Source organism: Cervus elaphus, chromosome 11 (assembly GCF_910594005.1).
Source record: "Cervus elaphus chromosome 11, mCerEla1.1, whole genome shotgun sequence".
In the NCBI taxonomy this organism is placed as follows: Eukaryota; Metazoa; Chordata; class Mammalia; order Artiodactyla; family Cervidae; genus Cervus; species Cervus elaphus.
In genome coordinates this window covers 40,606,434-40,634,115 of record NC_057825.1, presented here as the reverse complement: position 1 = coordinate 40,634,115, position 27,682 = coordinate 40,606,434, and the positions used below count along the sequence as shown (strand labels likewise).

The 27,682-nt window shown below is 38.1% G+C and overlaps 1 protein-coding gene and 1 long non-coding RNA gene across 4 annotated transcripts in view; one reads left to right on the top strand and one right to left on the bottom strand.

Moving 5' to 3' along the window:
- LOC122703381 overlaps positions 1–27,682 on the top strand; it is a 227,991-nt gene that overhangs the window by 87,214 nt on the left and 113,095 nt on the right. For all 3 annotated transcript variants that reach the window (XM_043917639.1, XM_043917638.1, XM_043917637.1), the window contains one exon: positions 6,751–6,802. In XM_043917639.1, coding sequence (XP_043773574.1) covers positions 6,751–6,802 — 52 coding nt within the window. The remainder of the gene's footprint in view (positions 1–6,750; positions 6,803–27,682) is intronic.
- On the bottom strand, positions 13,498–17,940 carry LOC122703382. The gene is made up of 3 exons (XR_006343469.1): positions 16,637–17,940; positions 14,974–15,171; positions 13,498–14,262 (listed from the first exon to the last, which is right to left on the bottom strand). It is a non-coding gene; the product is annotated as an uncharacterized LOC122703382 (long non-coding RNA).

Below are 27,682 nucleotides of genomic sequence, written 5' to 3'. Positions count from 1 at the left end.
ACTATTTGGAACTGAGTGCTCTAGAATTGAGATTGAAATGAAAAATGAAAGCTCTAGAATACAACTATATTAAATGACAAAAATAGAACAGATCAAAATACCCTAATGGCAAATCAATAGGTAAGGCACTATCAGTCATGCCCAGCTTGAATTTAAATTCAAATTATAACATTGTCTATGTGGTGTCACAAGAATTCAGCAAAGTTGAAGACAGTGTTTGTATATCCCTTTCCTGGACTGTGATCTTTCACAACTCAAGGACAGAAATCTGTGAAGCGGGTGGTGGTCAGCGAGCAGCTCTTTGTTGGAATAGAGGGAAAGGGGCTGAAGTCAATCTTTCTTCCTCTTTCTTCCCTCCCTCTGTCCCTTTTCCCTTCCCTCCCCCTTCCATCTTTCTCTCTAAGAATTCTTGTTTATATTCCTTTTAAGATTTGATAGCTGTTTTTCTCTCACTGTGAAAATCTTCAGGAGATGGGACTATAAATACATTTATAAACATTGAGAATGACCGTGGCCATTCCGACTTCATGCTCCTAATTAGGTGCATTTATTTTAAAAACAATCAACACGTACACCTTTTCTTTGGTGGAACCCTTCCTCTTGCTTTGCTTAGGTGGTCTTGCCCAAGAAAACAAGTTTAGTCCAAATTTCTGTGAAAACTCAGATGGAAAGAAACTAAGAATACACTGGAGGGAACAGGTCCGGAGGGGCAGGCGGTGCATACTGTCCCAGCCTGTGGGCAAGGACTGAGTCCAGGAATACAGAAGGGTCTGAATGGGAGGCTAGAATTGGGAAACACTCATCAGACACATGAAGTGAAATGTGATGATTGCATTATGTTTCAGGAACTAATGCAAAGCAAGCAAGGTGTATGTGCAAAGAGAAACTATAGTTAACTTTTTTTGCATCCTGGGACCAAAGCTTGCCAAACCAAGGAGACTTTCTTTCAGTTCAGTGACATCCACTGTTAGGGTTTCTTTCCAGGTTTCTTGGCTTTTAAGACCACTTGCACAATAATATATATATATATAATATACATATATATGTATATATGTACACATATACATATTATGTACACATATACATGTATATACACACATATATATGTACATATATACATAATATATACATATTATATATATACATATTATATACATATATAATCTTCTGCGGCTACTTTATGATGTGGAGAAGGCGATATGGAGTGAGTACAGTGTTAATAATAATGGCATTTTTGCCCTTTTGGTCAAACCAACAATTTAAGAGTTTCAGCTTTTATTTTTGTATTCCTTAAACCCAATTAAAAGCTATCTGTAGGGGCTATTTTTTTTTTTTTTTTTTTTACAATTTCTTTGTAGTGCTGGGCAACTGAAGAAAATCCTGTGCCTTCAAATTTTTGATGAGATTATGGATTTTCTGTGACAATATCACTTTAAATAGGCCTCCCCCCTGGCCACCCCACGTCTAGCTTGCATAGAGCAATTGAGCCTGGCCTCGTTACATTATGGGTAGATGGTTTGGTTGTGACATGGGATCATTCTGACTTCAGAAAAGCAGTAGACAGTGTCTAGAAGAAAAAAAAAGGTCTTTATTGAGACGATCAAAAGGGACATAAAGGCAAAAACTGACTTTCACTGAAACAGGACTGGGGACCAGGCCTCCAGTGTCCTTATTGTAATTCATTGCTTGTTTCTAGGCCCCATGATAGAATTCTTCCATAACAGACAGAGGACTTTGTGAAATTGTAAATGAGTACGACTTCAAGCACTCTGTGGAAATATATTCTCCCCCTATAGTCCATACATTATTTCTGCTTAGTTATGGTGGCTCACATTTCCCGTAAGTATCAGAGAGAACTTAATTCAACTCACACCGCATCACTTTAAAATTGTGCAGCTCTCTTAATCAACCTTTGTATCAGCCACAAATGTGCTGTATGACCTAATTTGAAAATGTCTCAAAGTGCTGACTCAAACTGTTAGTGAATAAAGGCTAGTCATTACCATTATGACACTAATGTGATGCAAAATAAAATTGAGTTGCATCAGCTGAACATTAGTTTGCAAAAATATTAGTGATTGAAGCCATTTTCTGTTCATATTTTATTTATGCTTAAATATGTATACATATGCATATATTTATTTATTTTTTGAAACAGACTTGTGACAAAATTTTTAAGTGTGGGGAAGGAAGTTTCATTTTTTTTTTTTTTTGGAAGTTTCATTTTTAACACTGACAAAGCCACAAGGTTAAAAGTAGATCATGTGTACATCATGATCCCCTCTCTATAAGATGAAAACATTTTGTTGCTGAATTCTTATTAAAATATTTATATGCATCTAAGCAATAACATATGAAAATTCTCATCTTCCCCTGTACTTTGGTGGCAGTTTCCAAGATTTTTTGACAACTGTGGCACTACTTACTGTTTTCCACCAATCATAAATTCTCTGATATTTGGAATAAAGATTTGAAATTCATTTCTTTTGTGGATCCTCTTTCCCATTTCCTTACTTGACTAAAAACAATTTTTTTTTTGATGTAGAAATATGTACTCTTAATAAATGTTGGTGATACTACTTTTGAACAAAAGAAAGTAGGATATGGGACTAGAGATTATTTAGCTTTACCCCTTGTTGATAATACTTTATAGAAGGAAGCATAAATTACCTTATATAGTTTAGATTGTTCTGAAAAAAAATGAATGTGCTAATTTAATTCTAATACATCCTAGAGGTAGCAATGGTTTCCACCTATAAGCTGATAATTAATAATTGAAAATAAATGAGCATGACTCCATTTTTCCTAAATTAGGGAAATTGTCCCAATAGTTAATCAGAAATTCTGCACTGGATCTCATTTGGGGGTCTTCTGAATCCTGAAAATTCTGAACATAAAATTTATACATCAGTGGTCAAATACTTCTGATTTTACTTATTTAACAGTGAGAACAAGCCAAGCATACAAATACCCAGGAGATAGATTGTGCTTTAAAATCTTCAAGGACAAGAAGTTTTGGCCATCAATAAATTACTTAACCTTCAGGCTGAGAGAGTATATATCTTCATATTGTATCACTATAAACAATTGGTAGAAAATACAGATAAAATAAAAATGCTGGCAAACTTCGTTCATTCACTTTTTAGAAAAACAAGTAAAACCTTAAAGCAAGATGTGTAGAAATTTGCTACTACGTGATACTCGAGTATTTTAGTCCATTTTATATTATGTAACATGTGGTTTGGGCTGTTTTTATGACCTATGTTTTATTTCCACATGAAGATAACCCAGATTTTTAAAAAAGTAAGTTTGAAAAATTTCAAAATGGACTTGCCAAAACCAGCATTCAGAAATATGGGTGCTTTCAACCACACGTACACAGGCACACTTTCAATTTACCTAAACAAGAGGATCATGGCTTTTTAGCTAAAATACAATTGTTCTTAATTTTAGGTTGGGGCGGGGCGGGGGGGTTGGGGTGGGTGAGGTATGCGGGTGTGATGGCTGCAAACGGATTGCCAGCCTCTTAACAGTTCATCATTCTTAAATGATAGAAGTGTAGCAGCACCCTTCTGAGAAAAATCTTTCCTGTGGGTTTTACTTTGTCCATGCCAGGACAAATTGCGTGCTAAGTTGGAATAATTCTGAGATGGAAGACACCTCCATGACTGTCCTTGGAATACTGAGGAGCTGACATTCCTCTTTGGAAGATGAGGGGAGAATGCCCCCTACCCTCTTAATTGATGATTTACCGCCCTCTCCCCTGAGGCCACAACTGATGATCTGTAAGCTTGTTGAGTTTCGAAGCAAATACTAAATATAATCAATATATAAAAATTAAAAAAAAGAGAGAGAGGAAAAAATGCAATGAAAATTTATGACCTTAACATTCCTTCAGGGTCAAGCAATTTATCAAATTCTCTCACTTTCTGGTTTCAATTACACAGCCATTGTGGAAGGAACTTATTTTAGCAGGTTCATTTGCCTCAGTGGGGAATACAGGACTTTGGCCTAATGCTTCACCTTTAGTGCAGGCCATTTGAGCCTTAGAACAAATACCAATCATCACTCTTTGGGAAAAAAGAATCTGCATCGGCATGGCCTATTGGAATGGGGTTTCTGTCAAGGTAAACGGTTGTCGGCAATGACTGTGGTAGAGTGGCGATAAATCCCATTTTATTGCTGAAAAATTCCAGCTTCTCTCCATGCCTGACAGCTCCCACATTCTCATACCCATTTGGGCAATTTCTGCGCTCTGTCCATCTGGTTCTCATTACCTCTCAACCTGCCTGCGTCTGATCCAGAAAAAGTGCAGGTCAGAAACAGGGGAAAAGAAACTGAGGTGATGGACAAAACAGAAAGCAGGGGGGTGGCCTTTGGAGGTCGGGGTAGAGGTGAGGGAATGACAGGAAAGGGGGATCCCAGCTTAGGTGCACACTGGCCCTGGAAGGGGCCGCTGAGATGTATTGCAGAAAGATAATAACAGAGCCTGAGCCGGGAAGCCAGAGGAACCCGTATCTTTGGATTCAAGCCTTTCAAAGGCACCTGCTTTGAGGTGGAGGAGAGAGAGAATGTGGTAGGTATGGGTGGATGGGGCTAGATTAAGGGACAGCCCAGTCCATCCCATCTGTCAGGGGCCCTGTGTCACAGGGGAGGAAGGCGTCAAGTTCAGCATCAAACAACATGAAGCTTGGAGTCTCGTGTTCACGACTGGCACGCTTCCAAACATAGGGATAAAACTGTGCTGGAGATTCAATTTTGATTCAAGAATGGAACTTTTTTAGAAGAAGAAAACTCTAGGGCCACCAACAGCATTGTCTCCCTTCATTTTTCTAAGACAGTTAATATTTAAAAATGAACTAATAGGCACTTTTATGGGATGGTTCATTCCTGGAACGGCAGGGCTGGCAGTGAGTGGCCCCCAATGACATATATGGTCATTTTTGGAATTGCTGTGCATTTATACCTTTGGAAAGTTGGTCTCATTCTCTGAAGCTGAAAACCTTTTGATCATAACTGCTTCTGACCTAAAATTACCCACCATCACCATAAGATGCCTCTTGGGGACAAAGAAATAAATACAGTAAATATCTGATAATAGATATAAATAACAAGTCCAGTGAGACATTACCCTAAATTAGACTAGGATGAAACTGTGTAACTTTTATATGTAAAAATATAATTTTTTCTTCTTATTTTGATGGGGTTGTTATAGCTAATACTAAAAATTTGGGAAATATATCAAAGTAAAAGTGATGAAATAAATACAAATATTTTTACTGAATAAAAATTTTGGAATCAGATGAATGGTTACTTAGCTGGTGGTTGTTTCATCACCTGTTCTGATGGCAAAGTTTGCGATTTTGTCTTAAAACCAGGTATTATCGTGTATTCTTACATATGTTGGAGAGAAGAGGCATCGCTATGATTTGCAGGCAGAATCTCTTACTCTAGATGTGTTTATACAGGCAATATGTCTTAGCGTTTTTTGGATCCCAGAGGTACAGGACCTCAAAATTCACTTTTTCACAGTCAGACCCCTAATGCTGTCATGAGTATCTTGGTTTTATTGGTTGAATTCTAGTATCAAGGTGATGTGAAATTTCAGTTACTGAGCCATACCTTGCAGATAAGAAATACTGGCTTCTAATATTTAAGATTTAATTTCAAAACTTTCAAGTTATGCATGTGTGAGAGAATTTCTATAAAATGTATCTGAAATTGTAAGTAAACTCAGCGTGAGACATTTGAGTGGAAGAAGAGGTCGTTTATAAAAATTTTAAGTTAAAATGACTAAATAATCTGGAGTGAAGTAAATTACAGATGATCAAAAATGGAAGTTTGCTATTTGGCAACTTTAAACTGAATACTTTCTGTCAACAAATACAGCTCTGAAACAGACATTTTCATGTGTGCATATTAAAAGGCATAAACTTTTGGCTATTATTACATATCCATTAAAATGGCCATAATATATGGCATCTCTAGTTTGGAAAGGAATTTCAGATTCTTAGCCAAAAAAGAATCTCATTTGAACTTAACTTTTCAGTACTGTACATATGTCAGAGAGATGTGATCATTGAAACTCTAAAGGATATTTGTTTCTTTTAATAGCATAGCAGAAAATTAATGGCATGGGGGAGGGTGCAGTGACAATTTAACTTGATGCTTGATAGCTGTTTACTTATCATTGTGTGCCCAGAGTTCAGTGTCCTATAAAAGAAAGCAGGAAATAAAGAAACCACAACATTCATATGGCTTTTAGGAAACTTAAGACACATGGAAGAAAGTGCTTAGAAGGCCATTGAGAGGTTTACAAAACAAATCATTTACATTTAACTTTTGTGTATGTAAAACCTGGAATGCCTACAAAGACAGAACCAACTTTAGCTATAAGAAATATTTTGGCATCAAAATGGTTAATAGTATTATAGCTTCAAAAGAGCCTATTGGCTCACCCTCAAGGATGCCCTGCAGTTGTTGTTAAAGTCATCAGATGAAGCTAGCCTTCTCAGCTAGCCTTTAGATTTGTCTGCTAACAGTAAAAATACTATAATAAATCGGTAACATATGTTGCCAGGCAAGGAAAAGTGATATAAATAAAGAGACTAGGAGACCCAAATCAAGTACAATGTGAAAAGAATTTAACTTTCAATCTATTCGTTGGCTAATTACCATTTGAAAAGTAATTTGAAAGTGTTACTGTTATTTGCTTATATTCTTCCTCATTTTTTTTTTTTTCCTCTTCAGATTGCATTCTTACCCAAATTCTCTTCGTGATTGCCTGTTTTGCGGCTTTGGGGTAAGTCCCAGTTTTCCACAACCTTAAGAAAAAAAAAATGCATAACATAAAAGATGCCAAAAAGACTTACGTGTCCTGATGCGTGGGTTTCGTGAAATATACATGGGTTTGTTGGGGGTGGGAGGGCGGCTAATGAAATAAAGAGAAGGGGTTTGTTTCTGCAAGGATCCAAGAGTGTGTGAAAGTGTGCATTGCAAACGAGTCTCCCATCAGGAAAGCCACCTCTGGAATGGAAATGACAAAGCTTGGAACACACACAATCAATTATTTTCACTAGCATTTAAAATATAGAAAACAAAATCTGCTTTGGGAATTGACTGAATATTTTATTTAGCTTTTTTATTGAGACATCCTTTGAAAAATGGCATAATATAAATAGTTTTACAAAGCAACAATATAATCAATCTCTAAACTAGAATATAAATCAAGGATTTCATTAACTGCTGGTAGCCAGTTTGAATTGTAGTCTTGTCCATAATGCCTATCTATCTATGTATGTCCAAGTTATATTAAAAACCTTTAAATGGCTTTGTAATATCAGCTACATCTAGCTATTATAATAATTAATGGTACTGTTTTATAAATCAATACATGTATTCTTGATAAATTCATATCCAGTTAATGGTGTAATTTAAATAAAAAATTAATGTAATAAAGGACATACAGAAATGGGCAGGAAATCTTTAAAGGTTAAGAGACAAATTTGTCTAAATTCATTTTTAACCTGTTTTGAAAAAAGTTTATATTTAAAATCAGCAGAGATTTACCTTGTTTTTGTGAAACCAGCCTTGTCACGTCTAATGGTATCTGGTATTGCATTTGTAAGGTATTTTCCTTTTTTAACTGCTGAGTTTTAATTATGTACTTATTGTACTATTGGGTGTTTTACCACCACTGTATTCTCGACTGTTCTTTAGAAAAAGGGAACAAACCGAACTAAAATCTTCCAACCAGTCATGTATTTTCAATACATGAATGAAATGCAAATGCTTTTTTTAAAAATATATGACTAAATGAACTGTGCTGAAAATCTCCAAAGTTATATACAAATTTCATTTAGGGGGAAATCTGGCTGATTAGTTCAATGAATTTACATGTGTAAGAGTCCAGTGTTTTTACTGCTTTCACTGAATGAACATCCTAGGAATTTTAGAAAGAAAAGAAAAGAAAAGTGCATTGAAGAGTCCACAATGTATTTTAACGCTGTACACGGGTGGAGAAACATTCCACAAAGAGAAGAGTGTATTACTGTTCTAAATTTTAGAAATATATACCGAAGGTGTATTAAGGAGATTTGGAAAAACAACTGAATGTTGTAGGTGATCAAATACAACCTTAAATCATTCCAAATAAAATTTCATTCCGTTTATAGAGTAAGCATTTTACACAAAATATCTTTCAGAATTATGCAGACCAGCCTGCCCTGCCATTCTCGGTGACATGGTGCAGAAATGTTACTTTAATCCACTGAGCTTTTTCTGACATTTTTCTTAACATTGCTGAGCCTTATTTAGAGCAGCAAAGGAGATGTGTGTAGTTTCCTTTGACACTGATGGGTGTTTCAAAATGTTACGGGGGGGAGAGAGAGAGAGGAAGAGAGGGAGAGAGGGAGAGAGGGGAGAAAAGATTTGCTGCCAGTCACTTCATCAATAGAGCTACAGGAGCAATTACTATCTGTTAAAAGTTTCCATTTCAAATGAAGCTAAATTTTAAAGAAGCTTCATTCCTTTAGAAGAGCTGCAGTCTGGAAGAGGACGGGAGCGAACACACATTAGAGATTACACGTTAACGTGTACTCAAGTACTGGAATCATTTAAAACGTATTGTGTTTTTAGATGAAACCTACAGCAAAACCACTCCTAAGAGGCTTAATTTAGGTTTTATAGGAAGAACATAAAAAAGACCAGGTTACAGCCATACACTGAAATATGGGGTACATTTTAAATATCTTCATTTAAAAACGTATGTTTATTTTCCCTCCTGGGATCACTAACGTGGGTCTCGACAGAGAAAGCGAGGACATGCTACATTCTTAAAAATTATCTGTTAAAGGGATCACATTCCAAGACAGGTTTGAGCATTTTTATGACTACAGATAACCTCTTAATTATGTCGCTGCCTTCCACTTGTTAATCAGAGACATTCAGCACAGTTAACCAGCGAATGGTTGCCTTTAGAAGACTACAGTATTTTTAAGAACTAGAAACACTTTATTCCTATCATCATATCATTGCATGTATGATTTTAGCACTGCTAGAAACTTACCTGCTTGAAATACCAAACACCAAAGACAAGGTCTAGTTGCCTGTAACGATGCTGTTAATTACTGCAAACTGTGCAGCTCGTGAACAATTTTAAGGGATAGATAATTTTACTTTTCTTGCCTCTCCCTGTCTGGCTCCTTCACCTCTCATGCAATTCCTATTTGAACAATTTTAGTTGTCTTCTGTGGTCACCAATGTCTGAGATGCTCAGAAACCCTTTCAGAGTGCAAGGTGTGAGTGGAGTAAATAAAATCAGGTTTCACTGTTGGTTTATCAACCCTCCTAGGTAGTTTTCCTGCCAGCCAACCTGCGTGCTGTTTAGGCCCATAAAATTATGCAATAGTGACTTCTTTGGAGGTTCTTTAATCAGATAATGGCCGGTGTTAGGAGGGAAGGGCCCAGGGCAATGTTGCTGGCACTTAACACCGGGCTTGGTCATTACTTGTCTGGTAGAGACCAATAAACAGCTGATTACTATCCTATAAGGAGCCAATATTTTACATTTATCCTAGTTATTTTTTTTTTTTCTTCTCTTTGCAACTTCTCATAATGACAAGCATTTGTCAAGAAGACCTATGAGCAGTAACCTCACAGGCCCCTTAAAAATTAGAATTTTCCTAGCGTGAAATGATGCCTTTTGTGAAATGGTGAGAATGATTTTGGTTTTTACAAGAGCAGAGGTTTGATTACTTTAAAGCCCATTTCTTTCAGATGTGGAGACCCCTGGACATCATCCCCCCTTCTCCACTCCCCTTCTCTCCTCTATGACAGGTTCACAGGCTGCAACCAAGGGGTTTTAAAATGCAAATATTTATATATGAGCTCTGGCAATAACAGAGTCAGTTTGCTTCCTCTGTTAGCCTGTGATAATTGATGCTTCATACCTGGAACTACGTTTCATTTCTCTCTTTACACATGAAGATATTATATAAATAAAAGATAACTTATGGAAAGGAAGCAGCCATTTGAAATAATAATCCTAAATTTGACTGGGTAATCTTTTAAGGCTTTAAGAGTCAGAGATGCAGATTTCCACACTTTTAAAGGAAACCTGATTGCAACCAGGAAATGTGTGCATTTTTTGAAAGTCTATTGAATTTGAATGCCTGAGTGGGTCAAAAAAAAAAAAAAAAGAGGGATTAAAGGAAGGCAGAAGAGAAAAAGATGTGAATGTTACATATGCTTTAAACTAAGGTATCCAACCACATGGTTAGACTTCTTGTTACAGTGTTACTGACTCTATATCAGAATATAATTTTTTCATGACCTATGTAAATTGCAAAACAGTGGGTCTTATAAAATGCCCTCTCTTGTCTGGGATCCTCGTCTTAGAATGAACAGCAGTATACCCAGAAGAACTGGACCCTAATTTCACAACCTCATACAAAGCCAGGCAATTCTTGAGCCAAACAAACAAAGGGGGTGTAAGCGATTTCATTTATTTTGATAATCCTCCTCCTGCACAGGAGCGTTTTGCTGTCTTTGTCAAAGTGAATGACAACAATTTGGCCAACTCTCTCTGAGCTGCACTCAACAGTGACAGGCAAATTATCAGAGGCCCTGCACTTCTTATTATCAGAGGAGAAGCCATCAGGGGGACGCATGGAGGATACCTCTCCCTTGTCACTATTTGTCAGTGGGACAAGGGCCACTGCTATGGGTAGCTGACAGGTAATTTCAACAATAACAATTACTCCTATTACTGGTGTCATAAACAATTCGCCCAAGGCATGACAATAGCAAAGCTTTATAATTCAATGCCATATAAATAAATGCCAGCAGGTAACAAGTAATTTAGCTCCAATCAAGCTTTCACCCCAGCATTAATATTGTTATTGCAAGAAAATGGAAAATTGAAAAAAATTCAATATGTTAATGAATTAAGAGAGGTTCAAGGGCTAGACAAGAGGGGTTGAAAAGGGAAACCAAAATTATTATGATATCATATTTGATGCCATGCTGGGGGCCAAACAGCAGTATAATTACTTTAAGATTAAGAAGGGGATCAAAAGTGCTGTTTGCCTCTGACTTCAGACCTGGGCAAAACATGACACGGCCTTTCAAAATCTGCCTGTCTCCAATTTCTGAAGAATATAAGTAGAAATATGAGAATGTGTATGTAATGTAGCATCTTGCTGACTTTTTGTTCCACCTGAAATATTTCACTGGAAACAGAGGCATGAGTACCAAAGGAACATTTCCATCTGTTTAAGGAAATCGCATCAGCACCTGCTTCCTTTACATTAAGTCTCAGACTGAAACTATTGTAATAAGCATATTTTTGTCTGTGCTGAAGGTAGAGCTGAGAACTCCTCCTTGCTCTCCAGCTGTCCACCTTCTGGAAGTGGGCTCAAGGATACAGTCCCATCTTCCTCCGTAAAACTTCCTGATCAAACGAATTTGCAGTTTCACTATTTGTCCGGCAAGACAATGTGCCATCATGGTGACAGCAGTAAAAGAATTTGAAAATCTCTAATTAGGGGAGCTGCAGAGCAATTAACACATGTCAAATTTCGCTTCATCAAGTGCCACTCTAATTTTCCCTCTAAAAATTAATGGATTTTTTTTTCCTTTTGGGGTGTGTGTGTGTGTGTCCCCTTAAGGCAATGTTGATTCAAATCTGCTCAAGATGCAGTGCTGCACAGCTAAGCATCTTCTTGATTACAATCCGCCACACTTCTAACTGCGCTCATTCTCACTGCCACGGATACTTTGTCAACAGTCAAATTACACCACGCTGATAACAATGCATAATGGTGTTCCTCCTCCGAGGCCCCTGGCAGGAGATGGGCTTCATAAAAATGTGATGTTTTCTTCTCAACTGTTTCTCAAGGAAGTTTGTATGACCAGGTCACTAGTCAGGCGTTCATTTTTTGAAATGAATTCATTAATTTCAAGGAAAGGAGTGAAATGATGGCATGTGAAAACAGCTCATTGAAAAAAGGAATCAGAAGAAGAATGAGGAATTGAAAATATCCGTGGCCAAAGTTTTGCTTAAACACTTTGTTCGAAGACATTTTCAAGAGCACTATTCTTGGTTAAATACCAGGTTTTTTTTTTTTTTTTCCTTTACTTATGGGCTATAAACATTGGAAGCCTCTCTTGAACAGACAGTATTTAGATTATGAGAGAAGTTTGTTTAACTGCCATATTTGCCAGAATCCTCAAAACATCACAGGACACAGAAGATAAATGACTTTTTTTTAAGGTCAGGACTGTATATTCCAGATAAATGTTGATTCATTTTAACTATTTTTTATCCTAGTTGCTTGTTGCAGATCTGTGTCTGAGTCACCAGCCCATGCGAGGAATATTTCTCACTGAAAAAATGAAAGAGACACAATGATTAGATGATCTTACTTTCAGTCTTTCTAGAGATCATTCAGATTTTATGTCTAAAACACAATCAGATCCAGAACAAAAAAGGGGAAATTAAACAAAATGCTCGATGTATATCTTTGTAGATTCTTCAGGGAGTAGAGAACATTCACATGGGTGACATTTCAGTTTTCTCATCATGTAAGTATATTTTTGGTTATGTTTTCTCTAATCATATTTAGTAAAATATCAAATTCATGGAATGTACACTTCATTTTTAAAAAATTCACAGGTTGAGTCCAACTTTTCATTCACTGACAACCAACTTGAAAATCTAAAATTTGATATTTTGAGGTTTGTATTTCCTAATATCAAAAATTTCTTCCTTCTCATAAGGCATGTTCTTAAGTGGTCTATTCCAAACAAAAGAAAATGACATTCCACTTTCAGCTAGCAAATGTTAGATTCTCTCAAAGCTGACTGGGGACTCACTTGGAAGTTTTGCCATTAGAGTCACACAAATTGAATTATATTCATCTTTCCCAAATATCGTTCTTCAAACTCTATAAATATAGCAATACTAGGTTTCAAGTTTCATGTGACTTGTTTACAAATAAAGGTATCTTGAGGGGAAAAAAAAACAAGCTCTTTGTACTTCAGAAGGACAAAAACCTGGAACAATCTCATATTAAAACATTAACAAAGGATTGTAAAGGGAAATTTAAAGGGATAAAACTTGATTATATAATGCAATCCAGCAGTAATCAATTTTACCTTCAATATCTTGCTTTTGTTTTCCAAATGCTAAATAAACAATACATAATGCATCCCTCATCAGCCAAACCATGGAGGCTCTGTGCTCAAATAACAGGAAACATATTCAATTTTCCTAACAGAAGACAGTTCATTAAGCTGTGCCACATCAAATAAAACTTTAATTTCTCCAGCATCAGAGTCGCAATGAAAGCAATTGAAGAAGATGAGCCATATGGTACTTCTATCAGCAAACACATATTGCTCATTCCCCCAAAGTTTTCTAATTCTGCTCCCCAGACCTGTGTAATATAGATAATGTGCTCCGAGAGCAGCAACCATGAGCTATCTAGTGTACACTTCTAATACTGTATTTAATGGGAAATAATGAATCATAAAAGCCTAGAGAAGCTGGCTTTTGCTAACCTAAATCTCAGCTGTGATTTCATTGTTCTGTGCCTAAGATGCTGTTTGCCCTTTCCAGACAACAGCAGTTGAGCGTAATTATGCTGCCTCAAACCTGGGCTGGCAAAAGCATCTCTAATAGAACCAAGTTTCTGTTAACTCCTGAATTTCTGAATTTAATGATGTGCTGATGCAGGCATGGAGATAACCAAGCATGTGTCGTTTCCAAACCCAAAGAAACATTTTCTCCTTCTGCTCTTTGGTCAGACTGCTCAGTGCTTTATATTTCCTCCTCCACTCCCTCCTCCCCCCACCCCCAACCCATGCAACAGGAGTGGCATGATTAAAAATGAGGAGATTTTCTTGTTATTAGCAAATTTGACATTTGCCTGATGAAATGCACATAAAATGTGAAAGCTCCACAGTACTCAGAAGAAATGTCTCTGCTCCAATCCAGGCAACCAAGATGAAATAATTTAAGTAAAGGACTGTACATCTTTACTCAGAATGTGAAGATTGGATTATAAATGAAAGAACCAAATATTGCAGAGCTTTTAGAGTGATGGTATTTGGATACATGTGAAGTGTCTAGTGTTACATCTCTCACCTTAACTGCTTTGATTATTAACCTAAGCATCATACATATGTTCACGTGCAGCAATTTCTCTGTCCTGGGTCCAGCCTGTCTTCCGGCAAGAGACTGGGATTGGGGCTTAATTCCTTTGAAGAGAAAAAAAAAAATGTTTCTATCCCCCTCCCCCCACAAATAGGTTAATGAATTTAGCTTTTCCATTTTTAAAGCTCATCAAATCAATATTTTCCCAACACAATGCTAATTGAAAATACCATCAAATAACACTGTGGCTATATATTGAAAACATATTTTAATGGTTTTGTTTGTTTTGGTATCATATGAACCAAGGACGGTTGAATTAAAAGGAGACTTTTAAAAGTTAGAGATTGCCTTTTTAAAGCTTATTAAAATCAGCATGTTACATGCCTGTCTCTGAATTAGTTCTACACACTTGATTGCCATCATTAACACTAGTTGTTGGGTGTTGCTCTGTGGTGGCTCAAAGCGGATTCCTACTAGTTATTAACTTGAAATCTCTTTTCACTGAAATTAAAAAAAAAAAAATCATTCTGGTCTGTGGAAGAAAAAGTCACCAAAAGAGACAGGCCTATGAAACTATGAAAAGACCAACAGGTAAAAGAAGGACAGTCACGTCTAAAACACACTCAGGAAAAAAAAAATCATGACAACAACACAGAAGCAGTCCATTGATTATATTTCATGAATGCCTTAAAACAAATGTTTAAACAGTTTTCTGAAACAGTGCAGAAAACCCCTGCATGCTCCACTGGCTTGCAATGACAATGGCCTATTGCAATGTAAAACACGCTGGAGAATAAAAAGGTGCTTTTTGTTACCATTTTATCAAAGCTGTTCATCTTCGAGCTGCAGGCAGCATTTTGCTGGAATTGCAGATATTTCTCTGTCCAGGCTCCTTTGTTTGTGCATCTCATTTGCATATATTTATCTCCAGCTGAGGGTGCTTTCTGCTCATTAAGGCCTCCCTTCCCATTATTTCATAAGCCAGCTGCTGAGAGAGATTTCACCTGTGGTGACTGAGAAAAGAGGGGTGAAAAACTAAATTCTTCATAAAAAGGAAATCTTCTGAGTCTCTTCCCCTATAAATGGGCACCATTTGTGTTAAACAGCCTCTTGTCATGATAGATGCCTCTGGAGGTCAGGGGTTAAAGTTGATTTGAAGGTCAGCAGTAAAACAACAGACAAACCAGACGCCAAACTGGTTCCTTAGCTGTCGGTGGGAGCTGTGGTACAAACAGGTCTTGAACCTTTTTCAACCTCTAATAAAACAGGGGATGAATCTGAAGTGGATCAACCAGGCCCCTGAGGCAGCAGCACAGAAAACACAAATAATATCAATATCAGGCAGCCACAGGAAACAATGGGGCATTTCTCCGTGCTCCATGCATGCTGCTATTGTTTCAAGGGCTGGGGAATTAATTCCACTTATTTATTTAAGGCGTGTCAACTCACTGCCTAAACCTGTTTCAGTGTCAAGATGAATAAAACTTTTATGGCTCATAAAATAGAGCCATTCATCTCAATGCTCTTTGTGGTGCATGTTTTTTTTTTTTTTTCTGGCATACTGAGTTAGGCCTCTGCTCCTAAATGGTTACATCTGAACTGTTGCTGCGATCCACACCATATTAGAGAAAAAAATGATTTCACCAGGCAAATGGATCTCAACAGAAATGACACAGAAAAGCATTTTAGCTGCGATGGAGTAGTCCCCAAATTCCTCCCAAATCCTCATCATGCGCTTGCATCTGTTTTGAGCATGCATTATTGACAAAGCAGAAGTTGTGTTATTTTAGGGGAAAGTTAAAAAATGATAGTAATAAAAAGTTAGTTTTCTAGAATATCACGTATTTCATTTGACTTTAGAAAGGCAACCTGGTTAGGATAGCTGCTTCCCATTCATCACCTTTGGCCCAATTTTTCACTGTTGTGTACTCAGTTTGCACCGACAGAATAATTCAAATGCCTTCTTTAGCTCTACTGCTTTGAATTTTAATTTTGAACAGAAAATGCCAAACATAAGTAGAAAATATACATTTCAGCGTATTTTTGGATCATACCATTTTTCAAAGTTCGGTTGTAGAGTCAATTTTCTTTTTTATTTCCAACTCATGACTTTAATAATAATGTAATCCTCAGAAACAAATGAACATTTTGAAGTGCCACAACCAGTGCTAAGCACACATGTGTTCTCATGCAACTGTTAGTGCTAGTTTAATCCAAGTCACACAAACCCATTTAGAATAGTAAGAATACTCTTCAGGATCCAGAGCATACCTTAGAAAAGAAAATAGTCCAGTCAAGCAATATCATTCTAGCAGATGCTCTAACAGGGAACATCGTATGAACCCGATTGCTTGATATTAAAATGAGCAAAAGAAAACCATTCCATGGTATTTCACAAATTCTCCAATCATGGGTTAAATCACATACACCACAGCTCTCTGCTCTGTTGCAATGTAAATTGATTTGTGGATGAGTCACTGTGTTGTCCCAGTTGCTTTGCTTTGGAGGTCTCCAGTGAATATTGTAGACTTTACTTATGGATGCCAGATTATTTCTAATTTAGTCAGTCAGTAGGCCAGTTTTTCTGCATGCACTCAAGTTTTTCCAGCAAGTAGGTTATTTGAGAATGGCCCAGAGAGAAGTTGTACTTTCACATTTGGTTTATGGGTAAAGATGTCGCCCTGGGGGTGTACGGTTCAGTTTTTGGGTGCCGAGCAGCTTGGAGTCCATTGCATGCTCTTTCCCATTTGAACTGGCATGTGGACCAGAGCTCTGCATGGGGGTGGTCCCTTTTACCAAGCACTCCTGTTTGAAAATGGAATTGCTTTCAAGTGGCCACCAGACCCTGAGAAAAATATTTCAACTCACAATTGATTAGGTTTTGGTAATCTATGGCAATGTGTTCTCATTTAAGCATGGAGCAGGAGATTTTTCTTCGATGACCCTTTACAGTTTAAAGAATGCAAGCAGTCCTGCTTCACACAAGAAATGCAAGTTGTGGTTGGAGAAAATTTCTAACTTATTGAAGGCAGTTTATATCCTCCTCTTTGTACACCCTCTGCCTTCCCAAAGCATTTTATAGCTCCCTCTGCATCTGAGTTATCAATTTTCTCTCAGACCTTCCACATTACATTTAACCCCACTCCCATCCCCCAACCTAGGCCAAAAATACAGTTTACTCCCCCCCACCAAGTCTGCACTCCGGTCTCTCATTCTACTTTTGCTCTAATCTAATCACTAATTCTTAAGCTTGGCCAAATAGTTAAAAATGTTAAGTGCTAGCAAGGCCTTCTACCTCCCCCTCATATCTGTCTCTGTTTATGGAATGGGCCTGGTTTCCTCCTCTTCTCCTTCAGCCCAGGGTCTTCAGGTCAGAACACTGTAAATACACACAGCTCTGGCCCGACCCATAAATCTGAGCAAAGGGCAGGCTTATATATTCAGATAAGCATGGGTGGGGGGCGGGCGCTTGGAAGGAACAAGAACTAGTGAATCTGATGTTCTGCAGCCATGCTCTTGAGACGAGAACTGAACAGGCCAAGAATCTTTAGTGAGGAGTGGAAAAGATTTTTGTCTTGAAACATCTTTCCTTATTTCTAAAGGATGAGGTTGGCACTACTTCCTCCTCTTAATTTTTTTTTAACTTTTTCCATATTGGTTATACTCATATCCTTGCTGAACATATTATCTTCGAGGCAATCAAATTAAACAATAAATTTCATTTATTTATTTCCGATGTCCTTCTTCCTTCTTAAGTGTATTGGTGTGTGTTTTGAACTTTGTGTATGTATGCTGTGTGTGTGTGTGTGTGTGTGTGTGCGTGTGTGTGCAGTGAATGAGTCCTTTTCCCAGAAATTCTATTCTACTGTAATTTTTCAGACCTAAAGGTCTCTTCCTAAATAACCATGCTGTTAGTCACCACATTGAATCCTCAAATAAAATATGTCTGAAGGAGTTGGGAATGACAAAGTGATAAATAAATGCTTACATGGCCTTCAATCTTTAACGTTTCTACTTTATTACCAAGTTCAAGTCTTTTCTGTTGAATTTTCAAATCTCAAAGTTTTCTATGATTCCAGAAAGACTATCCTTCTTGGGACATGTGTCCCCTGTGGACAAATATACTGTCATAATGGAAAGTCTTGAACAAGGTGACCATGGCTGAAAACATACCTTCTATTATTCATCTGACCTGATTCTACTTCAGAGGTGATGAGCCACACCACACTCTTGCCTCAGTCACTTAAGAATCTAGAAAATGTATGATGACCTAGAGGGGTAGGATGGTGGAGGTGAGGGAGGGATCCAGAGGGAGGGGATATATGTATAATTATGACTGATTCGTGTTGTTGTACGGCAGAAACCAACATTGTAAAGCTGTTTTCCTAAAAGTTAAAAAATAAATTAAAAAAAGAAGAATCTGGGAAATGTGGCACTTGCTTTGTTTTCAATCAATATTTTAAATTTTATCATGTACATATATAGAATTAAAAATTTTTTCATATATAGAATTTTTATCTCATTTCTCTAGGTTATTTTTTTGGCAGATAAAGAACTGATTTTTTTTTTTAAAGCCTAATTCATATTCCTCCAAAGACCTTCTTGGGTTGAAATGTTAGTGACAATTCCATGTAGGTAGGAGAATTTTATGGGAAAAACTGCCAAGAGAGTAACTGGGCTGGCTGCCCAGACTGTTTGCTACATTCTAGCCTTACTTTAGACAAATCCTTACATGGAAACAATCATAATAATGATTACCACTAATTGAGCACTTACTTTTGGAAAGCAACCTGTCAGGTACTTTAGATACATATTAATCTTTTTTTTTTCATTCTTGATGGGTAGTTTTTTTTTTAACTTTTTATTTTTAATTGGAGGATAACCCTTATAATAATATGGCAAATGAAGTATTGTAATCTCCATTTATGAATGAAAACCTCTGGTTGGAGAAGTGAAGGCATATTTTCCCAGAACAAAGATTTAAGCTTAGAATTCAAACGTGAGTGTGACCCCAGAGTCCTCGGGTCTGAACTGCCTCTTATGGCCTCAGGTTCTCCTCTTCAGGATGTGGGTCTGGGGTGGAACTGTGTCGATTCAGCAGGGTATTCTGTGTCTGGGTTGATTTTCTCTGTCCACACTTCTCCTGAAGCCTAGGCCTGACCTTTTCAACAGCCCTCTGGTGTCATGGCCTGGCTATCACAGAACTCCTGCAGTCCATATCTGAGACTGAATTCATTGATTTCTCGCCCAACCTGCTTCTTTGTGATCCATGTGATATTTCCTGGGAGCACCATCGTCTGCTCCAGTCTGTAGTTCAGGCTCAAGGCTCTCTCTTGCTGCCTCAGTTCATTCCCTTCTCACCTGCCGTGATCATCAGCTGGCTTGGCAGAACCGTGGCATGTGCAGGGGGCATTACTGTCTCACTCCCTGGGTCTGCATCTGGCTCCTCTGTTTACCAGAAGTGCAGCATTGCATTGGAGAGGGAAATGGCAACCCACTCCAGTATTCTTGCTGGGAAATTCCATGGATAGAGGAGACCGGTGGGCTACAGTCCATGGGGTCGCACAGAGTCAGACATGACTTAAGTGACTTAACACGCATGCACACAGCATTGTACAACATACTTTACTCCCCTGTACCTTGATCTTCTCATCTGTAAAATGGGTCCCAAAATACTACTTATTTCATAAAGCAGCCTAGTTCAGACCTCTGGTATTGCTTCACCTAACTGTTACAACAGCATTCAGGCTATTTTCTCTCCTTCCTGTCTTCCAGCCTCCTCGCTTCACCAAAGTTAGCATTATAAAATAAAACCTATGATACCCTCCTGTGTAAAAGTCTTTGCCTCCCTGTTGCCCTCAAGCTTAACTATGGAGTCAGGCAAAGTCTTCGTAATCTCCTGCCAACTAGCCTTTCTAGGATCATTTTCCATCACATCCCCCTAAGCAATCTGCACTCTGGTGGCAAAAAATTATACATATGATTTGCTCTTGAGCCTCCAGACTTCTGACCATGCCATGCCCCCCTACCAGCAATGCCTTTCCTTTCCATGTCTGCCTAGTAATGGGCACTGATCTTGTGTATCTCGGTTCAAAAGTCACCTATTTTTTAAGGCAGTACACATTGAGTTAGTCTCATGTAGAGTGTATTTCTCCTGTTTCAGAATCTAACATGCTGAATAGTTGAATGACAGGCACTGTCATCATAACGCTGTAACCACTTGGCTGTGAACGCCTGTGGGCAGAGACAGTATATTTTTCAACTCTGTATCTTTTGTTCTAGAGTCTCACATATAGTGGGACTCCTCCCCAAATTTTGATTAATTTATAAAATGGCATTCCTCACCCTAAAAATGACTTAAAGTAAATGTGAATCAAATGCCTGCAATGCTGTTAATTGAATTAAGTCTTGTTAGCTTCAAATGAGACAGTGAACTTGTGACAAAATTAAACTAAAAACTCAAGAGAATTTAGGAGCTTGGGATTAACAGATACAAACTGTGTTATATAAAACAGATAAACAATAAGGACCTACTGCGTAGCACAGGGGACTATATTCAATACCTTATATATATATATATATTCAATATCTTATAATATATATATATTCAATATCTTATAATAACCTATAAGGGAAAAAGAACCTGAAAAAGCTACATATATATGTATATACATATAACTGAACCACTTTATTATAAATCTGAAACTAACACGTTATAAATGAACTATACTTCAATGAAAAGCTCTAGTGCAACTGTATTGTTCTTACAGTCTCCAAGATGAAGCCATCCTGGTTTTTCCTAGTACACATGTTAAACAGTACACTTTTTTGGCACCTTAAGAAAATGGAAATTCTTTAGAATATCAGTGAGGTCTCTATGTTTGATATAGCTCACTAGCCAGTTTTTGCTTATCTACCCTTACTCTAGGTATAATATTTTATGTGAGGCAGCATATAGATAAGGACACAACCATAGGCTTGGGAGCTGGAAGGCCTGGGTTTAAATCCTGGTGCTGCCACCTACAAGTGGTCTAATTGCTGGCAACAGTTTTCCCAAAGCCTGTCCTCTTATCTGGAAAGTGGGCATCATAGTAACATCTACCACAGAAGGTACTATGAATATTCAATGAGTTAGTGCTTCCACATACTTAAATAAATGCCTGACTTACAGTAAATGCTCAATAAAAATGTTAAATATGTTACCCAGTTGGTGTTTACAGGAGAGGTGCCTGAAATTCTGGTAGAAAAGTGAGGGTGATTTCATCATCAGAGCATAGTGCAGAAAGAAGGGAGAGCTTGGAGAGATGATGAGTTGGCTCATTCACCTATGCCAGGAGTAGTTATCCATTAAGACATCGTTCCAGCACTCCAGCAATTTAGCATTTCATTTTATCACATGACACATAGAGCTAAATCTAGGGGAAAACAAATTTTAATTTAGCAGTTAGGGCAGCTGGCTCCAGAATTGTGCTGCCTGGGTTAAAATCCTAGCTCTATGACATGCTGGTCATGTGACCTTGGGAGAATGATTTTTTAAAAAAATTTTATTTTAAATTGAAAGATAATTACTTTACAGTATTGTGATGGCTTCTGCCATACAGGAACATCAGTCATAGGTAGCCATATGTCCTAAGTTCAAGCCTTCTCATCTGGCAAATGAAGGGGGAAAAAGCCTAACTTTAACACTTTACCTGTTGTAAGAATTAAATGAAAACAACTCGACATGCTTATTATAGTGCCTGTTGCATAGTGACAGCTTCATATCTGTTAATTCCTGTTTTCTTGTTGAAAGTATCATAATGTTTTAGTATATGATGTGCTTCTTAAATTTACTATGAAGCATATCAAACCTGTGCCCTGCTTTCTTCATTCAATGGATGCAGCTGGACTGATGTGTAGCTCTCATTCCATCAGGTTCACTGCTATATAGCATTTTATTATACCAGCACCTCACAATTAATTTTATTATTTTTTATATTGATGGGCATCTGGACTGTTACTGATTGCTTTCTATTACAAACACTGCTGCATGGAACATTCTCACTCCATGTGCTTTGGTGCACATGTGAATGACTGAAAGACTTTCACTAGGGAATTAAACTCAGGGATGAAATTGTAGGACATGTGAATATTCAAATTGACTGTGCTGTGCTTAGTCGCTGTCAAACTCTTTGTGACAGCATGGACTGTAGCCCGCCAGACTCTTCTGTCCATGAGGATTCTCCAGGCAAGAATGCTGGAGTGGGCTGCCATGCCCTCCTCCAGGGGATGTTCCCAACCCAGGAATTGAACCAGGGTTTCCTGTGTTGCAGGCAGATTCTTTATCAGCTGAGCTACCAGGGCAGCCCATTCAAATTTACTAGATGTGTAAACTTTCTTCTAAGTAGCAGCTCATGAAGGGTTTTCTGACATGATTTTTACAAATATATTTTGGATCTTCATAAAAATTACTCTGTCATAGACAGTCTGCAAGATTTTATGGTCTCAATGTAAAATCTGAATCACTTCCTTCTTTTTGTATTCTTATTCTCATGTGGTCGTCCTGTAATGGCCAACAGAATACCGTAAAAGTGATTGTTGTTGTTTAATCGCTAAGTCGTGTCTGACTCTTTACGATCCCATGGACTGTAGCCGGCCAGGCTCCTTCCATCTATGGGATTTCCCAGGTAAGAATACAGGGAATCCTTCTCAAGGGGATCTTCTCAACCCAGGGATTGAAATTGCCTCTCCTGCACTGGCAGGTGAATTCTTTATCACTGAACCACCAGGGAAGTCAAACTGATGGAACAGGTAACAGAAAACTTGCTTCTGTTTGGAATTCCTTAATAACTCAATTGGTAAAGAATCTGCCTACAATGCAGGCGACCCTGGTTCAATTCCTGGTTCTGGAAGATTCCCTGAATAAAGGAAAGGCTACCCATTCCAGTATTCTTGCCTGGAGAATTCTCTCCCAAAGAGTCGGACACTATTGAGCAACTTTCACTTTCACTTCTCTGTTTGTGGCATCCCTTCTCTTTCTGTCTCGTTTGCATCTCTTTTGCAGCCTACAGTCAGTATAAAACCAACTCTACAGGGACTCAGAGAGTCAAAGTTGCCATCTCTCAGTTGGATTATGGACTGTTTCCTTTAATAAACTTTTTCTGTGCTATGTAAGTTCTTTCTAACAAACTTGTGTTACTGCTTTTATTATTAGGAAAATATATTTAACATCTGGGGAAATTATTATTGATTTACTTTTAGCATTACAGAGAATTGAGGACCACAAAATTCTATCTTCAAATTGGAAAAAGCCACCTTACCAAGCAGATGTCAACAGCAGAGGTTCTGGATGCTGCTTCAGTTTGGTTGCCTTCCTTCTAAATCATCTTGGTCTTTTTGGCACTGGGGATGGGTTTCGTGAAAGACAATTTTTCCGTGGAGCGAGGGTGGCGTGCCGTTGGTTTCCAGAAGATTCAGGCACGGTAGAGTTTCCTCCTATGAGAATTAATGCTGCCACTGATCTGCAAGGAGGCAGAGTTCAGGTGGAAATATGAATGATGGACAGCAACTGTGAATACAGATGAAGCTGTGATTGCTTGCCCATCACTCACCGTCTGCTATGCAGCCCGGTTCCCGGTGGGGACCCCTGTTTTAGTGTACTTATTACGTTATTTATATTCTTTATGCATTTCCAGTGTACACTGTGTTTCTATCTTCATGCTTTATTGCTATTGTGTCTTCCCTTTCAGACCATCAGCTCTCTGAGGACAGTGGCTGTCTTTCTAACTTCCCATCCTTTCCTCAACCCTTAAAGCAGAGTAGGTGCTTAATAATCACTCAAGGAATGACTAAACTGTTCAGACTACACAAGAAAAAGAGGAGAGCCAGGATCAGGAAAATCAGTTAAAGTTCTATCCCAGGTGAGACTACTGACAATTGGGGTGCTGTTCCCAGTACCAGGGCCCACTGAGGATGGACACCAGGTGTCCCCTGAGTACCCAAGGTCTGTGCCAGGTGGAAATTCAGAGACACTTCCTGTGAGGGTGTCCAGTCAGTGCCAAGGAAAGAGACTGATGTAGTTTTCTGAACTCCAATGGGGCAACCAAGAAGAACAGGCTTGTAACTGAATCTTCAGAATGCACAGTAAATCATCACGGCCTCTAGGTTTATTTGAACCATCTAAGACGGAATCACATTTACTTCTTAAAACAAGGAACTATTTTGTTTTTATCATGTACAAAATACTGATCACAAATACTTCAGGAAATAAGAAAAAATATTACCAGTTATGGCAAGCATTGGAAATTTATAATTTGGTGACTTCATAAAGATCTGATCACTTCAACATCACGTTTCCAATCATTATTTTTTAAGCACTCCATTTATAGGGAATCATGTAGCCAGAATTTATTGTTTGTTTAGATTTTTCCAGTGCCCTCATCACTGAGGTCTCTGGTTGCATGTGTAGAAGATTAAGAGATACAATAAACTAAAAAGAATAGACCAAGAAACACATACTAGATCTGGGCCAAACTAAATAAATATGTCTACTTCTAAATCCTGGAGTTCAACAAGAATAAAAACAAACTCTTACATATAAAAGAAGTAAAATTTTCATAAGAAAGAGATTCAGCCTTAATTTGATCTGTTTGCCCAAGTTAAACAGATGTTTAATCTAGAAGCCAGTATTCATAATTATTTTTATATTTTCCAATTATACTTTTGAAAATAATATGGGCCACAAAGAAGCACAACCAAAGAATTAAAATTCCCCCAGATGTGAATTAAGGCCAAGGCATGGGTTTTCAACTCAGAACAAATGATCTTAAAATCCTGTTTGCAACTACTAATAAAATTAATATTTTAATGAATAAAAATAATGAATTTATTATTTGTTATAAATTATATAATTTACATATAAATTATATATTATCTATTATATAATTATAAATTATATATTACTATACATATAAATTATAAATTAAGAAAACAAGAATGAACTACAGCTAAATGCAACTCTTCTCAGTATCAGGTTAAAAGCCCAATTCCCTGGGTTTAATTTCTTGTTTTGTGATGGTAGACAGATTGCTCCATCTCTTTACAACTCAGTTTTCTCACCTGTAAAATGGGGACAATAATAGTATCTGTCTCTTTGAATTTCTGTGAGACTCCCATAAGTTAATGCATGTGCTGCATACAGAATAAGAACTAAATAAATATTAACTGTGATTATTGAACAGTGAAACAAAGCACCTGCCTATTGTTAGGAATGGTCTTATCTTCGTTTTGACAAGAGAACACCCTCGTCCATCTCTGCAGCTTCAGTCTTTCATATTTATTCTTAGCTTAGATGGTTCCTTTCCTCTTCCCCTCCAAAAATGCCTCCCTTGCTCTTCTCTTGGCCAGATCTGACTCACTTTGACCCCTTAATAGGGCTAGGTTAGCTCCGGAAAATGACTCAAGGCTAATTCCTCTGGAAATTAGTGTTTGTTTGTTTGTTTTAATTTCCTGACACTCTAGAATTAGCAAGAGCACTAGAGAAGACCTGATGAATTTTAGAAATCTATAAGAAAATAAGAGCACCTTTGCAAATGCTTCTCTTCCTGAAATAAACCTCTTGAAACATTTCTGTCCCAGAGAGCCTATGATGGAGTATCCCACGTGGCTATCACTCTCCAAAAAGGAGAACAAAACAAAAATTCCCAGTGTAAGGATCATATTGACATGACTGTGCATCAAGAAACTGAATACAGCTCTGTTCCCTTCTGGCAGATCTGAAGGAAGAAGCCAGTTGTCAGTTCTGTTTCTCTTCCACTTGCCATGTTGTCCTGGCAAAGGTCTGCGGTAGACAGAGGTCTCCAGGCACAGCACAAACCAACGTCCTGGCCTTCAACCTGTGATTCTATCCCGTGGGCCAGTCACGCCAATTCCCAAGCCTCAGCTGTCTTGGCACCATTATGCCAGCCCAACAACCATGGCTATATCCAAACAGGAACGCGGTCCAGGTGGCCTTGTAAGGTCCCACTCAACTCTTAAATCTATGACTCCTTTTTCTTGTTTCACTGTGAGAATGTTGTAACCTCTCCTCCCAATTGTAGCATCTTTAAAATCTAGCCCTTGAGTAAAGAAATCTTCTGTCATGGATTTTCTACCGGATTTCTTTGCCTTAAGTTGTGGCACTGAAAATCTTCTTGAAAAGAAATATTTCTCTCATTCCATGCAAGGCTCTAGTCATCTTCCGAAATGCCATTTGGATCCAGTTACTTCCCTGTGTAAACTCTTTCCATTGCTCTTCTTGGTGTGCCGTGTGATGGAGCAGTATGTGCATGGCATTCATATCCTTCATGTGGGCCTGTGCAGTCCACTGCCCCACGGGTACCCTGGGATCTGGCCCTAACAAGCTGGACACCTCCTTAGCCATCTTATCTCTTCCCCCTCCCTTGCCTTTGAATGGATTCTTTCCTCTGAAGTTAACAAGCTTCTTTGCATTCCCTGCTTGGCTAAATCCTTCTCCTCCTATACATTAAACTCAGGCATTCTGTCCCCTGGGGAACCTTCCTGAACCTCAGAAGAGGATAGGATATCTCTGCTCTGTGCCATCTGATCCTCCTTGCTTCCCCGTGCTGCACTGTTCATGCTGCATTATACTTGCTTTGTGGCGTTCCTGTTGCCCACTGGTGGAAGCTTCTGAAGACAGGCAAGTCTTGCATTTTGGCAAGTCCTGCACCAGCCCAGAGTCTGCTCATGGCAACAAGGTCACTAAACATTTGAAGCCGGATTTGACAAGCTCTTCCTTGTGAATAATTAGAGACACCATAAACCTGGGAATTAGAATTAGGTAGGCATAGCTGATGGAAAACTGCTCCCAAAGAATTTGGAGAGGGCAGACCTAAGGTGATGATTTGTAAAACTTAGAAAGGGTGGGAAGTAAGATGCAGAGGCCAATGAACCTGAGAATGATTTCTTCAACAGGTAATATGCCCAAATGATTTATCTTTAAACTGATGAGGTGTAAAATTCTGCTTTTGGGGCTAACAGTTCATTAAACTAACACAAACTGTGGGGGGAAAACTTGTCTAGAAGTGACCCCAAATGAGCCAAGACTGTGATAGAAACTGCCTAAAAATTTTCAAAAATTTTGAAACTGCATTGAGCACCTACTATCAATTGGATATTTTCATCAGATGCTTTAAATTCATAACCACATTTATTAAACCCCACAGCATCTCTATGATGTAGGTAATATTAGCCCCATTTTGTGAACCAGGAGACTGAAGCCAAAATGGAGACTGATGTCACACAGCTTGGAAGAGACAGCACTGATGGGGTGACCCTAAAGGTAAAGCAGTAAAGGAGGGGCATGCATGCTTGGAATTCCTGGAATCCTGCATGCTGGAATTCAGGTCTAGAAGCTGATGAAGGCAATCCTGAGAAATTATCTCTGCCCTGTTCACTGAGTCATTGCTATTAAGAGTTCAGAAGTCAGACTCTGCAGGCAAGTGGGTCTGCTACCAGCTCTGTGTGGACTCAGCCAGGCACACTCAC